Genomic DNA, 17390 nt, shown 5'->3' with positions numbered 1-17390 from the left:
AATGGGTCTGTTTTCTGTAGAAAAATCCAATATAAAAAAAAAGAAAAAAGAAAAAGTGATGCAAGGCAAGAAAACTAAATTTCCCAAAACAGACTTATGTCTCATAAAACTGAAAAGGTCAGAAATAAGGAAAGTTACATGAATATATATATATATGAATGTTGGCAGTCATCAGCACACGCTTACCTTTGTGTTGAGCAGCGATCACATCTTTACTCAGGGAGATTTTACCAATGACATCATCATGACTGTGGCATGAAACACAACATGAGATGCGTATTAATGATCAGACGTTTCCATATCAAACCACAATCATGACCATCAGCTCGTTCAGATTCACAGACAGACAGAATGAAAACGAAATAAACACAGATCTACACTTTAAAAAAGGGTTCAATGAGGTTCTGTTTATTATAAAGAACCCTTTATGCCAAAAAGGAGAAATGTCTTAAATGATTGCCTAAAACTTTCATGTTTAGTGGGTTACTTCAATTATTTCTAGTGATAAAGTATATTTATGAGCTGCTTAATTCATCAAATTCAATAATAGTAATATCAAAATTATAACAAAAATAATTAATTTAAACTAAATCCATCAAATGATCCCATGATGGGAACCCATGAAATGTTCTATATATGAAGTGCCTGACGGAACCTTTTAAGGTTCCATTTAGAACTTTTTCTTCTTAGAGTGATACAATGAAACACTCTTAAAATAAAGGTTCCAAAAGGATTTTTTTTTTTTTCACAGTGATGCCAACGAAGAACCAATTTTGGTTCCACAAAGAACCTTTCAGTGAACAGATCTTAAAAGAACCATGTGTGGAGAACATTTTAAAGGGGTGGTTGATTATGATTTCATTTTTTTAACTTTAGTTAGTGTGTAATGTTGCTGTTTGAGCATAAACAACATCTGCAAAGTTACGACGCTCAAAGTTCAAAGCAAAGGGAGATATTTACTTTTAAAGAAATCGCTTTTTAAGGACTACAACAAACGGCTGGTAGAGACTACACCACATTCCTCCAGGGTTAGTGACATCACTAACCCTAAAATGTACATAAACCCCGCCCCCTGAACACGATTTATAGATTATCAAGACAGAATATGCTAATCAATGACTAGAAGATAACTACACATCAGCTTCATAAATTCATCAACTATCATTCAGAAATGTCCTGTTGCTTCTACATGTTTTCACTTCTTCTCGAGTCTCTCCATCATTGTCTGACTCCGGTTTGAACATAAAAGGCTGAACGTTTTTGAGATTTCCAGTGCATGTCTGTGTGAGTGCGAGCTCTTGAAGCTCCGCCCCCTGCGCCGGGAGCAGCAGCTCATTTGCATATAAAGGGACAGACACAAAAACGGTGCGTTTTTGCTCACCCTCAAAAAGTGACAATTTTAACATGCTATATAAAAATATCTGTGGGGTATTTTGAGCTGAAACTTCACAGACACTCTGGGGACATCAGAGACTTATTTTACATCTTATGAAAAGGGCATTATACCACCCCTTTAATAATCTAAACTAAAGAACCTTTTCCACTATAAGAAGCCTCTGTGCAATGGAAAGATTCCATGGATGTTAAAGGAGCCGTATGTAAGATTGTGGCCAAAACTGGTATTGCAATCACTTTCAAATTACTGTAGAGCGGTGAATTTTTAAGAGTGAATGAAACACCTCAGTGTTTCTGTCTTGTTTTCCAGCAAATATCTAAAACATTCTTAAATCAAGAGACATTTACTGGAGAAGTAATGAAGTGAGTTTGTGCTTAAAATAAGAACAAATATCTGCCAATGGTGTCAACAACAAAAAATGATTATTTTTCTGACCTCACTGACAGAGATATATATGAAAGCTTGTTTCCACCACAGAATAAAACATTTTAAAAGATAATTGCAACTCTTTATCGTACAATTGCGACTTTATTTCTCAGAATTGCGAGATATAAAGTCAGAATTGACTTTAAACTCACAATTTTGACTTTATTACACGCAATTGCGAGTTTAAATCATGCAATTCTGACTTTTTATCTCGCAATTACGTGTTATAAAGTCAGAATTGCGAGATAAAAAGTCGCAATTACCTTTTGTATTTTTTATTCTGTGGCAGAAACAAGCTTTCAAAGATATTTGTTCTTGTTTTAAGCATAAATTTGATTAAAAAAATTCAGAAAGCAAAACTTAACATCTTCACTCATTTTGTTTCTCCAGTAAATGTCTCTTGATTTAAGAATGTTTGGATATTTGCACTGGAAAACGAGACAGAAACACTGAGGAAGAATGTCATGTTTTCGCTGCATGTGAGGAGAACTGAACAGACCAGAGCTGTGGTCATCACTCCATCTGTGTGTTTGTGCGTGCAAATGTTCTGCTGTGATGGTGAGTGTGTTCATTTACAAACACTGCGTCGTGTGTGTCAGTGGGCAGACGGGTCTCCACAACACAAACAAGAGCAGAACCGTCCCGTCAGATGCTCATTTACTCATCTAACCTCATGCATTCTGGACACACACGTGAGCTTTTACATCCGTGACGTCACGGCCATTTGTTACCTAATAGTGTCTTCATCCATGACGTAGAAGGTGAGCGTATGGAAGCCCGTTGGCAGATGAAGGGTGTATTCTTCCCCCCAGAACGGATTCAAGTTCTTCCAGACGGTCGCAGTTCTGGACGGGACACAGAGAACACACACGCTTCACTAAACGCTTCACTGCAAACACTCAGCGTCGTTAGTTTCATACATGTATTAGTGCCTGAATTACAATCTGCCCGGATACAGAGAACAATTTAAATGGCCATAAGTGACGCCGATGGAAAACAATCAATCAATTCATCCAATTTCTCAAAGGGAGGCCTGAGCATTTCCATTTCAAAAGACACAAAGCTTTTTAAATATGCGCCACACCAGGTGTGCTGTTCAGGAAACTCTCACAATACAGCATGTGGAAGCAACGCAACACACAATCTCACGCGCAATCTTTATTTATTTTTAATTTTTTGCAATTATGTAGTTCTCCGTGGTAACCAGCTGATGATGTAACGTGCATTAATGCTTTCATCATTTGCATTAGTGTCCAACTGTGGTCGATCAATTAGATCAATAACAACACCATGATCGGCACAATTAATCACCCTGCAAGCAATCAATGAATGATTAGGATAATGAATCGATCATGCAAAATAGTGACAAATGCAATATGAATGTGTTTAGAGATGTGGCTTATACACTTTCCCAAAGTTTACACATCTAGCTATATAAATCACGACTAACCTTGCATCTATATGTCTATATGGTGTGCACTTGGTGTGTTTTAACCTGTCAGTTTAAAATGCTGTGTGTATATATACATATATATATATATATATATATATATATATATATATATATATATATATATATATCCGGTGACTTAAAACGTCCCTACCATAAATATTCTTTAGCGGCCATAAAACAGTTTTTGCAAAAACCGGCAGTAATGACACCAACATTCTCAATTCTCTATTCCACTTTCGATACCACAGCTAAAACTACTCGACTAACTAATATAAATGTAAAAAAATTATTAAAGACAAGTAAACCATCAGTAATAAAATAAGAACAAATCATCAAATTACAAGCAAAAGCACAAATAAATACAATGTAACAAAGATACAAATGAAATAAACTGTGCTTTTCCAGTATATCTGACAGTGGTTTTCACATACAGAAATTTCATAAAGTATGCAAATGTAATAATATACCACTCACTGTAAATTAAACATCCTTATAATTAATTCTTATTAAAGTTACAAAGGTTATTCAGACAAGAGTGGTGGAGATTTTTTGTCCTTTGTTTGATTAACATTATAACGGAGGGAATATTAGGCTGCTGTCACTTTAAGAGTGAATACACGGATCTAATATAATGATACTGATACACATGCGTTTACTTTCTCAACTGTTTACGTTAGCTTAAGACATAACCGACTATTCTTACTAGGATATCGCTATTTTTAACATAATTTTGCGTGAATTTGTCCGCTCAACTGAAAGAAGACTCAGTTTAGTTTCCGCGCGCTGTCAGAGACGGGCTTTCTGGACGTTCGCGTCGGATGTTTGTGCACAATAAACTTTCCACACAGTGTGTGAGTAACGAAACAAGCTTCCTTTCTGTTTTGCATATTCTTGCGCTTGAATATTTAAATTGTCAAGGCTTAAACATTCGTGGCGATGCATCCGTCAACTGTCCCGAGCGTCGCTCATGTTTGTTCATATTCATGCATTGCTAGAATTCATAAAAATTTTACCGGCCAATTGGCGAGTAACACCGTTTCATATACTAAACAACAATTTGTCGCTTGGCAAGTGTTAATTTTAAGACCTGTGTGTGTGTGTGTACACACATATACATTTAGGGCCCTATCTTGCACCCAGCGCAATTGACTTTGTACACCGACGCATGTATCATTCCTATTTTGCACCCGACGCACAGCGGACTTTTCCCTCCACAGACGCACGTCGGCGGTTCAGCACAAAGAGGAGGCGTGTTCCGGCGCAAACGTTCCCTGGTGCTATTTTGCAGTTCCAGAAAACAATTCCGGAAAAACCTAGTCTAAAGTCAGTGGCGCGTTGCGCATGTTATTCATATGCTATTTTAAGGGCGCATGCTTGGCCATAATCAATGTAGCGTGTGCACAACGCACACACACTTTGCTTCTCTCATCTACACACAGACGCAGCAGTTTTCATTTTTAGAAAATCATACATTATTACAAGGAAAAATATTACCACACGAGGGAAATCATTGTGGTGTCCATGAAGATGTGAAAAAATAGGCATAAATCTAGCTTACACATTTACCCAAATTATCATACGCCTGTTTAACCGAAGCTAATTTGGGTGTGTTTCTCCATCCCCAATGTCACTTCTCTGTGTTTTACGGCCCTGACGAGAACGTCGGTCTCCTCGGCTGTGAACCGCTCCTGGCGCGCGTCTGGCAAATCCGCCATTATAATAGCAATCCGCCATGGAACAAGCGCTCCTGCTCTTAAAGGGAATGTGAGATGACGCTCTGATTGGTTCATTTCACATTACGCCCAAACCACACCTATGAATAATGAAGCTACTTCAGACCAACACATTTTAGATTTGCGTCGGGCGCAAGAGTCATTTATCCCACCGGTATAATAGCAACAGCGCCCGAGACCCACCCACAAAGTTACTTGCGTTTCGCGCTTGATACTTGCGTTTCAGATCGTTAAAATAGGGCCCATATACAGCCACACCAAAAAATGTTTTACTAGTGTGTGCAGGACACTATAGTTCATTTATAAGTGAGGAGAGCAAAACAGAGTAAACCGTGACATATTATACCCAAAAATTCTTCATACAGTGACTACCAGTCAAATTTATAAAAATTTGGGACCAAATATTATTCAGACACTTTGAGCTGATCATGTTTTGCTGAAGTGTTTTGTCTTTAATTGCTAATGCTCTTTTTACACACAGACTGAACTAAATGAAGCATTGCTTGGTGATTGTTTGAGATAAACTGGTATTATCTAATTGTGTAGTTAAATTTAACAGCTGACAGATATTCAACATAATTCATGTGTGAGACAGTCTAACAGAAGGACGGACAAAACCAGTCAAATATCAACTGATTTGATCATATTTTATTACCATTTTCTAAACTACAGTGAATAAACTGTGATAATGTGTGAAATGTTGAAGGTGTCAGAATACATTTTGGTTTGACTGTACACACACACACACACACACAGACAGACACACACACATATATATATACACACACAATCTTTAATGTTAGATGTGATTAATCGCTTTGACAGGCTGACAGCACTTCTATATAACCGTGAGTACACACACACACATGTAAGAATGTGACACTCACCTGGCCACGACCTCATTGTCAACTTTGACGATGCAGTACGGATCACTGGTTCCAGAACTGGACAAAAACACACAACACCATCATCATCATCATCATCCTCATCCTCATCATGTCAACAGCATTATGACTCCAGATCAAACACTTGAGATCATAATCGGATCAGCATCATGACTCTCATCATGCAACACCTTTCAGACAAGCCGAATTGTTCTGCGAGAACTTACACATCTTTTGCAGGAAGATTTCGTCCCTCGACGATGCGAAAGTACAGAGAAGTGTTTGTGGCCATGATCGCAGGAGCTTCATGTCACTGAAGATCTGCAGGGATGCTGGATTAGAGACGCTCAAACAGCAGCACTGCACATCTAAACGAGGGATTCATCAAATAAGCTCTGCTAATTAAATCATAACGATGCTAAAAGAAAAAAGAAAACCCTTCTATCTCCTTTAGAATACCTAAATCATGATGGTCAGGTGATGATTTGTTCAGATCCACACTGGAGTGGCTTCATCTGTCCAATCCATCCACGCTGCGTAAATCCATATTCGTGTCATTCATCTCGAGCCCATCAGTTTATGCATTTTCTGAAGTCATTATATTATCTACATGCATTAGTCTCGATGTAACAGCGCGCGAGTCGTGATGCTTCTGACTCTGTTCTCGGATGATGATGAGATGATGATGAGGAGACTTCAGTGATGCTGATGAGAAACTGAGTGAACAGCGCCATCTGCTGGTGAGCGGCGCACAGCGCAGCGACACGCTAATTAAACATCACACAAATCAAATAACTACTAAATTAAAACATTTAGAACAGTGATTTAAAACAACAGTAAGAGGGGGAAAATCTTGGGAAACGTGTTTTGAGAAAGAAAAAGAAAATTATGAGTGCAATGAAACGAGTGGCCTACAATAAGAAATTATTATTATTATTTTATAGACATGGATTACAACAAAAAATTATTGTTATTTTGTATCGATGTCTATGTTTAAAATAGTGAATTATTATTTCAAACTCTAAGGCATATGAAAGGGCAGCCCTGCGTGCTGAAGGACCTCAGGATGACGCTGCTGCGCATGCGCTAACCTCAACACACACATTTCAAAACAATCATCACTTGAATCTCTAATATAAGCATACTGTACATTCAGTGAAAGTTTGTATTTGTATTTAAACTCGACACACCTTAAGCATTCATCTTTTCGTCTCTGGGACTTGAATCATAAAGCGGGTAAGAGTTTCGTTCAGTTTAATCTCTTTTAGTAATAAGATGATGCAGTTCTTTAAAGCCATCAGAGTCTGAAAAGAAACAAACGGTAAAAACATAATTTATATTGATTTCATATATTTATTTGCAGTCAGTACATATGCAAAACGATCTATGTTCGATTATCCTCCTTATTGCATTGCTTAAGACTTCATATTCAATTTCTAATACTTTTCTTGGCATATTTTGGTAATATTAATTTATTTAGATGTTAATCTTAATTTTATTTACTACATTCAATACTTACATTTAATCACAATAATAATAATTTAAGTCTTAAATGTAGTATGTAGTTGCCAAGTTACTTAATTCACCTACGACCAGTGTTATTGTAGTTTTATTTATACACAATTATAAGTATAATTATTTTACATTAGATTTTATTTTATATTTTCGTTTTATTTATTTTTTAGTGTAAGTTTAAGTAATTTTGTTATGTGCGTTTTTTAATTTTACTAGGTTCTTAAAATGTGATGTGATGTTTTTAATGTTTTTTCTTCAAAATCTAGATTTTCTTCTTTTATTTAGCTTTAGCTTTATTTCAGTCAGCGAAAACAATTTTAATAATTACAGTATTAGTTAAAGATAACAACACTGAGTAAATGCATATATACACATAACGCACAAATCTGTACATAGGTTTTCTGCTCCAGATGTGTACCACTTTAGTATTATTATTATTTTCTTTCTTAGTCCTATTTAAATGTTCTTCATATTCATGTCATATATGTATGTATGTACTCAGAGATTCAACTAATTCCTTGTGTGTTTTCACTTTGCGAATGAAGCTCATTCTGATTCTGAGTGTGACTCATCCCGTCAGATGTATTGATTTATAATGAGCTCTTTTCTCCTTTCCATAAGGGCTGAATGTGTGATGGACACATACTGCAGTGATGATCAGTCTGATGCTGCCAGACAACAAGAGAGACACTATTACCTGCTGTCAGAGCTGCAGGCGCTCGTGAAGGACCTGCCCAGGTACAGACATCACACCAGATCACACCACACCACACCAGATCACACCACACCAGATCACATCACACCAGATCACACCACACCAGATCACACCAGATCACACCACACCAGATCACACCAGACCACACCAGATCACACCACACCACACCAGATCACACCACACCACACCAGATCACACCACACCAGATCACACCAGATCACACCACACCACACCAGACCACACCACACCAGATCACACCACACCACACCACACCACACCAGATCACACCACACCAGATCACACCACACCACACCAGATCACACCACACCAGATCACACCAGATCACACCAGATCACACCACACCAGATCACACCACACCAGACCACACCACACCAGACCACACCACACCAGATCACACCAGATCACACCAGATCACACCACACCAGATCACACCACACCAGACCACACCACACCAGATCACACCACACCAGATCACACCAGATCACACCACACCAGATCACACCACACCAGACCACACCACACCAGACCACACCACACCAGATCACACCAGATCACACCACACCACACTGAATGATGATTCAGACCGCATCATAGCACTGAAACTGCGCTCGTTAAAATCACAAATGATTTACTTTTAGCTTCTGACCAAGGCTGTATCTCAATACTAGTTTTACTTGATCTTAGTGCTGCGTTCGATACTATAGATCATACATTACTCTTAGATCGACTACAAAATTATACTGGTGTTCAAGGACAAGCACTAAGCTGGTTCAAATCATACCTATCTGACCGCTACCATTTTGTCTATTTAAATGGAGAAAAATCGATCATAACTCCAGTAAACTATGGAGTGCCGCAGGGATCTGTATTAGGCCCTCTGTTATTCTCAATATATATGATGCCACTTGGAAATATTATAAGGAAACATGGAATTAGTTTCCATTGTTATGCTGATGACACTCAAATATATATTTCATCAAGGCCGGATGAAAACGCTAAATTTTCCAAATTGACAGAGTGTGTTAAAGATATAAAAGATTGGATGACGCGTAATTTTCTTTTATTAAATCCAGACAAGACAGAGGTAATACTTATCGGTTCAAAAAACCGCCCACAAAACCTCGCACAATACAACTTTAACATCATAGGATGTCCTGTTACTTTATCCGCTACAGTAAAAGACCTGGGTGTTATACTCGATTGCAACCTGTCTTTTGAAAATCATATTTCATATGTTACAAAAACAGCCTTTTTCCACCTTAGAAACATTGCTAAGCTACGTAATATGCTATCAGTTTCTGATGCAGAAAAGTTAGTTCATGCATTCATGACCTCGAGACTGGATTACTGTAATGCTTTATTAGCTGGTTGTCCTGCATCCTCAATAAACAAGCTACAGTTAGTCCAAAATGCCGCCGCTAGAGTTCTTACGAGATCAAGAAAATATGATCATATAACACCGATTTTATCATCACTGCATTGGTTACCTATAAAGTTCCGTATTAATTACAAGGTATTGCTACTGACTTATAAAGCCCTAAACGGCTTAGCTCCAGTCTATTTAACGGATCTTCTATCGCCCTATAATCCATCGCGCTCTTTAAGATCACTAAATTCAAGGCTTTTGGTCATACCTAGGATATTCAGAACCACCAAAGGAGGGAGAGCATTTTCACATTTGGCTCCAAAACTCTGGAATAGTCTTCCTGATACTGTTCGTTGCTCAGACTCGCTCTCCCAGTTTAAAACTAGATTAAAGTCGCATCTCTTCAGCCAGGCATTCATATAATCCCACAGTTCAAACTACAATCCGGCCTCTAGCTCATAAATGCCAGAGGAGAACTGGCCCCCGACTGAGCCTGGGTTCTCCCAAGGTTTTTTTTCTCTATTAGGTCACCTGATGGAGATTTAGGACACCATTAGGTCACTTGATGGAGTTTTTCGGTTCCTTGCCACTGTTGCCTTTGGCTTGCTCAGTTGGGGATATTTTGGGGATATTTAATTTAATTTTATCAATCAATAAATTCCTCTTGAAACAAACTTTGTTGTATTATTTAAATTGAATACTGTGAAGCTGCTTTGATACAATCTGTATTGTGAAAAGCGCTATACAAATAAACTTGACTTGACTTGACTTGACCACACCAGATCACACCACACCACACCAGATCACACCACACCAGATCACACCACACCACACCAGATCACACCACACCAGATCACACCACACCAGACCACACCACACCAGATCACACCAGATCACACCACACCAGATCACACCACACCAGATCACACCACACCAGATCACACCAGACCACACCAGATCACACCAGATCACACCACACCACACCAGACCACACCACACCAGATCACACCAGATCACACCACACCACACCAGATCACACCACACCAGATCACATCACACCAGATCACACCAGATCACACCACACCAGATCACACCACACCACACCAGATCACACCACACCAGATCACATCACACCAGATCACATCACACCAGATCACACCACACCACACCAGGTCACACCACACCAGATCACACCACACCAGATCACACCAGACCACACCAGATCACACCACACCACACCAGACCACACCAGATCACATCACACCTCACCACACCAGACCACACCACAGCAGATCACATCACACCACATCACACCACACCAGACCACACCACACCACACCAGACCAGATCACATCACACCAGACCACACCAGATCACATCACACCGGACCACACCACACCACACCAGACCACACCAGATCACATCACACCAGACCACACCACACCAGACCACACCAGATCACATCACACCGGACCACACCACACCGGACCACACCACACCAGACCACACCAGATCACACCACACCACACCACACCAGATCACACCACACCACACCACACCAGACCACACCACACCACACCACACCACACCAGACCACACCAGACCACACCAGACCAGATCACACCAGACCACACCACACCAGATCACACCACACCAGACCAGATCACACCAGACCACACCAGATCACACCAGACCACACCACACCAGATCACACCACACCACACCAGACCACACCACACCAGACCACACCAGACCACAACAGACCAGATCACACCAGACCACACCACACCAGATCCCACCAGACCACACCACACCAGACCACACCAGACCACACCACACCAGACCACACCAGACCAGATCACACCACACTAGACCACACCAGATCACATCACACCAGATCACACCACACCAGACCAGATCACACCACACCAGACCACACCAGATCACATCACACCAGATCACGTCATCACACCAGATCACACCACACCACACCACACCACACCACACCACACCAGACCACACCACACCACACCAGACCACACCACACCACACCAGACCACACCACACCAGACCACACCAGACCAGATCACACCACACTAGACCACACCAGATCACATCACACCAGATCACACCACACCAGATCACACCACACCACACCAGACCACACCAGACCAGATCAAATACTAATGTCCATTAAAGGGGTGTATAATGCCCCTTTCACAAGATGTAGAATAAGTCTCTGATGTCCCCAGAGTGTGTGTGTGAAGTTTCAGCTCAAAATACCCCACAGATATTTTTATATAGCATGTTAAAATTGTCACTTTTTGAGGGTGAGCAAAAACGCACCGTTTTGTGTCTGTTCCTTTAAATGCAAATGAGCTGCTGCTCCCGGCACAGGGGGCGGAGCTTCAAGAGCTTGCACTCACACAGACATGCACTGAACATTTCAAAATTTAACATTTTTAGCCTTTTATGTTCAAACCGGAGTCAAACAATGATGGAGAGACTAATGAAAGAAGTCACAACATGTTGAAGCAACAGGACATTTCTGAATGATAGTTGATTAATTTAGATAGTTTATGTGTAGTTATCTTCTAGTTATTGAATAGCATATTCTGTCATGATAATCTATAACTTGCGTTCTTGGGGGCGGGGTTTATGCAAATTTTGTATGTTGTAGTCCTTAAAAAGCGATTTCTTTAAAAGCAAATATCTCTCTTTGCTTTGAACTTTGAGTGTTGTAACTTTGCAGATGTTGTTTATGATCAAACAGCAACATTACACACTAACTAAAGTTAGAAAAGTCAAATCATAATCAACCACCCCTTTAACAGATTTGGTAGTTCCCCTTCTACAAATCTACACATATATATATAAAAAATATAATGTTTATCGATCCTTTGGCAGACTAAACACTTTCTACCATGTCTGCTCTTGTAAGTGGAGTAATAAGTGTGTTTGTTTCAGCTCGTTCCAGCAGCGTCTGTCGTACACCACACTCAGTGATCTGGCTCAAGCGCTCATCGACGGGACGGTGTATGAAATAGTGCAAGGGCTGCTGGACATTCAACATCTGACGGAGAAAAACCTCTATAACCAGAGACAGAAACTACACAGCGAACACAGAGGTGTGTGTGTGAGTGTTTCAGGCCATACTGAAAACAAGGAGTGTGTGATTTGTGTGTCTTTCTCTTTCAGCACTCAAGCAGGATTTGGTTCGGAAACACAAACAGGCTCTGCAAGCGTGCAAGTCTCATAATTTGGCCGTTATGAAAACCAATCAGCGAGCCGAAAATGAGGTAAGATGGACCGTTGGTGTGTTTTTATCGAGTCCCACAGCAAACACTGCCTGACCGTCACCGTTTCAGGCTCTCGATCAGCGAGTGAAAGATGAGCAGAGGATGATGGATGAGAAGATCGTGGCTGAAATGGATCAGAAGGTTCTGGATCAACAGAACACGCTGGAGAAAGCAGGCGTACCGGGTTTCTACATCACCACCAACCCGCAGGTCAAGCTCTTCACAGCAAACAGAAACATGTTCTCAGAACGGTTTGCTAATGTTGTTCTTACTAGGGCTGTCACTCTTTATTCGATATTCGAATATGCATTCCAACATGACGTGAAATATCCGGAATCGAACTATAAATAAACTATCCGGTTTTTAAAGTGCCATGTTTTGCAAATTTTTTTTACAGTCTATGATTAGACCATTTGCTTTTTATTTTATTGTTTGCCATCTCATCCAGTAGCGGCCGCTCTAAACGTACTGTAGCGTAGGCCCGTGACCAAATCAAGCGAATAATAGCCAATAGCCAGCTTGTTTTGAAAATGGAAGATAACGACAAGACTAAAGAGACCGCGCTGTAATTCCTGCCTATTACACACACACACACCACACACACGACCCACAGAAAGACGTGTCAATATCAACTTAACAAACCATGAACACACAAAAATGATGCCAAATGTCAGTGTCTTGTCGAGTGTCCTCATAGAGCAGTCTTAAAGGAACCGTATGTAAGAAATGTATTTCAATTAATCATAAAATGCCCTGATCTGTCACTAGACATTAAGAAATCATGTCAAATACTATATCACTGACAACAGTAGTCCGGCCATGGATATTGTCATTTAAAAGTGAAGTTGCAGCCCTCAACTGATGTTGATGTTGTCAACATCCCTCCGGCTATCTACCCAATCACGAAGTCAGTAGTGTTTCAGCATCCGAGTTACCACAGCTCATCTACTACGTTCGGATAAGTCATTGAAAGTGATTGCAGTACCAGTTTGGCCACAATCTACATATGGTTCCTTTAAATTACTTTAAATAAAGTCTTAAATGAACGTAGAGATTTGTGAGAAATGTCTCTGTCAGCAGCGGCTGTCTTAAAGTGTCATTAATGTTAATCAAAGAACAAAGGTAAGATAGTACATTACTCACTCAGACCCGGCGCCAGGAGGATTATTATGAAAGTGACACGTGACGGCCAAGTATGGTAACCCATACTTGGAATTTGACCTCTGCATTTAACCCATCCAAGTGAATGCACACACATTAGGAGCAGAGTAGTGAGTAGTTAACACACACACACTGCAAACGTGGATACACACACCCAGAGCAGCGGGCAGCCTTTGTGTGGCGCCCGGGGAGCGATTAGGGGTTAGGTGCCTTGCTCAAGGGCACCTCAGTCATTTCCCACCGGTTCTGGAATCGAACCAGCAACCTTTGGGTTACCAGTTCAACTCCCTAACCACTAGGCCATGACTGCCGGTAAATACCGGTAGCCTAATCATGAATACACTCCGCTATCTTTAACACATCTCCGGCGAACAGCTTTTTCACGCAAAAGAAAAACTCTTCATGAAGCGCAGTGAAATTCAGCGACCGTGTGGCGTTTCCTGATGGATCGAGGTTGTTCGTCAACATTTTACTCGTAGATATTCGAAAATATTCTAATACATTGCTTGATATTTGATATCCGTTCGAATTTGATTTTTCTCAAAAGTGACAGCCCTAGTTCTTACTAAGTTATGGAAAAAAAGGGTTAGGGTTTGGGTTTAGGGTTCTCTGAACGTTAAGGTTTTTTGCAAACATTATGAGAACGATACTTTTAAATGTTCTCTGAATATTCTAAAACCAGCAGTAACATTAAAAAACGTTTGATGAACGTCCAACTAAAACCTCATATCAAAAGTTATTAAAGACCAGATCATTTTGAACAAACATTCTGTGGAGTGCAACAGTGCTTTCTCAGCGACGTCGGTTCCAGAAGTATTTTTTCCATTCATTTCTCCGATAGGGATTTAAAAAAAATCTTTGTTATAACAGCCATTATAACAGCTGTTATAACAGTGTTATAAGCCATGAACCAAGCTAACCAGTTAAGAGGTGAATCATAACACTTCAGACTTTGATTTTGAAGCAAAAAACTATTTTAAAATCTGACGAAAAGACAAAGGTTTAAGACTGTGAACTTTACGTCTTTAGTGAGGAAAAGAACTACAATCCCATGAAGCATTGCGAACAGCATAATTCAATTACAAATGATGGAGAAATATAAAACTACTTATTTAAAAATGTTGATTATATCTATATAAACAAAATATTTAAAGTTTTGATTATTTTGCGGTGTTTCATGGGAGTGGGCGGAGCCATTTTGGCGTGGTTTACTTGTTTAGACTCTGATTGGTGTAATTTTCTGTACAGCATCATGGGTAATGTAGTTTTTCACCACAAATTCCACTGTTAAACATGATCATTTCAAAAAATAAGTTGAAATAATGTTGGCAGATGGTTTCAACAGAAGCAAATACCATCGCGTAACAACCTTGTAGCTCACAGTGGAGTTAATTAGTTATAGTTAAAAATCAGTTTGCCTTTGGAGAAAATGAATGGGGTTTTTACTTCCGGAACCGACTGTTGCGTTCTATGAATATTACTTGAAGAATGTTTGTTCTTAAAGGGGTGGTTGATTATGATTTGACTTTTCTAGCTTTAGTTAGTGTGTAATGTTGCTGTTTGAGCATAAACAACATCTGCAAAGTTACGACGCTCAACGTTCAAAGCAAAGGGAGATATTTACTTTTAAAGAAATCGCTTTTTAAGGACTACAACAAACGACTGGTAGGGACTTTTATTTTATTTTATTTATTTTATTTTATTTATTGAACAGATATAACCGCAAATACATAGTTACAACTCAAAACAGAATTAACCAACAATAATATAATTATAAACAGTAGACAAAAAGCCAGTGAAAGCAAGTTAAATAAAAAGCCAGTAAAATAAACAGACAAAAGTAAAAATACAAATAAATAATAATAAATTGAGCCTGGGGTAACACATAATTTAAAATAAATTCAAGAGAGAGAGACTGGTAGAGACTTCTCAAGCTTCCTCCCGGGTTAGTGACATCACTAGCCCTAAAATTTACATAAACCCCGCCCCCGGAACACGATTTATAGATTTATCATGACAGAATATGCTAATCAATGACTAGATTACAAGATAACTACACATAAGCTACATAAATTCATCAACTAACTATTCAGAAATGTTGTCTACATGTTGTCACTTCTTCTTGAGTCTCTCCATCTTTCTGACTGAACATAAAAGGCTAAAAGTTTTTGACATTTTCAGTGCATGTGTGTGTGAGGTAATCAAAGCTCCGCCCCCTGCGCCGGGAGCAGCAGCTCATTTGCATTTAAAGAGACAGACACAAAAACGGTGTGTTTTTGCTCACCCTCAAAAAGTGACAACTTTAACATGCTATATAAAAATATCTGTGGAGTATTTTGAGCTGAAACTTCACACACACACTCTGGTGACATCAGAGACTTATTTAACATCTTGTGAAAGGGCTTTATACACACCCCTTTAACTTTGAGAGAACCTTGATTGAAGTTCTGAGAACGTTCCCTGTTAGCTGGGTTACTCCTGCTCTTTTGCTCTTTCCAAGCCGGTTTTCTGTGTGTCGCAGGAGGTGATGATGCAGATGAATCTGCTGGAACTGGTCCTGAAGCTGCAGCAGAAAGAGACCGTTTCCGGATCTCTGCCTTGAGAGACTCGACCGCATGATTTCTGATGGTGTTGAAAGACACCAGTCAAGCTTCTCAGCTGAATGTGAATGCCCTGGTTTGATTACAGTAGGACGTCAGACCTTCAGAAGCGTTGGAATCTCTTTTTGTTGACATTTATGAAGATGATGGGCTGGAAAGGTCAATAACATGACCCTGGACAAGACTGAAAAAGTGCCCACATGAACTTTCCTTTTGACATTAAATATTGTTTTGTAGATGTATATAAAATTGATTTGCATCCAAGCTCGTTGGCAAACATTCAGTGCTCTGTTATGATTTGTGTTATTTGTAAAGCTACTGTATTATAAAAATAAAATATGACAGTCCGTGTTTGTTGATTTATTTTTTGAACAGGCTTTGCATAATTAAATCAGATCAAGCTTGACCGTCTGCTTTTTGCTTTAATGAAAAAGTGTTTAAATGTGTTGGAAGAATTTTAAACCATTGATTTTAGGCAATGAGATGAAGGAGATGAAGCCGTTTTATCACTCAACATGTGAGTAAGGTCTTTTATTGACTGTTATTGACTGTACTCTTATGATTTATGACTTCTGTTTGCTTTGTTTTTTTCACCAGAGTAATTGATGATTATACTTTCCATTCTGAACACAGCCAACACAGGGATACGGACATCAGAAATCAAGATCTCACGATCACACTATCTCAGGTACAGTTGTGTGATCTTACTGTCCTTTAACATTTATAAATGACCTTTGGAAGAAGCTTCTGGAAGGCAGGCTTATGAAAGTAAGTGATATCTAGTTTACTGTGTGTTTGTGGGGATTTTCTCTAGAGCCCGT

General features: G+C 39.5%; 2 protein-coding genes across 2 annotated transcripts; one reads left to right on the top strand and one right to left on the bottom strand.

The window, feature by feature from the left end:
• Positions 1–186: 186 nt before the first annotated feature.
• On the bottom strand, positions 187–6626 carry LOC309491959 (rasGAP-activating-like protein 1; the record flags this gene model as incomplete). Its single annotated transcript, XM_082190988.1, has 5 exons — positions 6352–6626; positions 6120–6224; positions 5896–5952; positions 2554–2667; positions 187–248 (listed from the first exon to the last, which is right to left on the bottom strand). Coding segments are annotated over exons 2-5 (298 nt in total), but the record flags the coding sequence as incomplete, so codon positions are not given.
• Positions 6627–6958: 332 nt separating this feature from the next.
• LOC309491958 (protein DGCR6-like) lies at positions 6959–16916 on the top strand. The gene is made up of 6 exons (XM_082190987.1): positions 6959–7128; positions 8029–8145; positions 12477–12637; positions 12708–12808; positions 12878–13018; positions 16491–16916. Exons 2-6 carry the CDS (start codon positions 8042–8044, stop codon positions 16569–16571), a joined length of 588 nt encoding a protein of 195 aa, XP_082047113.1. The 5' UTR covers positions 6959–7128; positions 8029–8041; the 3' UTR covers positions 16572–16916.
• The last annotated feature ends 474 nt before the right edge of the window (positions 16917–17390 follow it).

This window comes from Leuciscus leuciscus (genome assembly GCF_965113295.1).
Source record: "Leuciscus leuciscus genome assembly, contig: HAP1_SCAFFOLD_772, whole genome shotgun sequence".
Lineage (NCBI taxonomy): Eukaryota > Metazoa > Chordata > Actinopteri > Cypriniformes > Leuciscidae > Leuciscus > Leuciscus leuciscus.
Note: the sequence above shows the minus strand (reverse complement) of the source record. Positions and strands in the feature narration are given on the sequence as shown.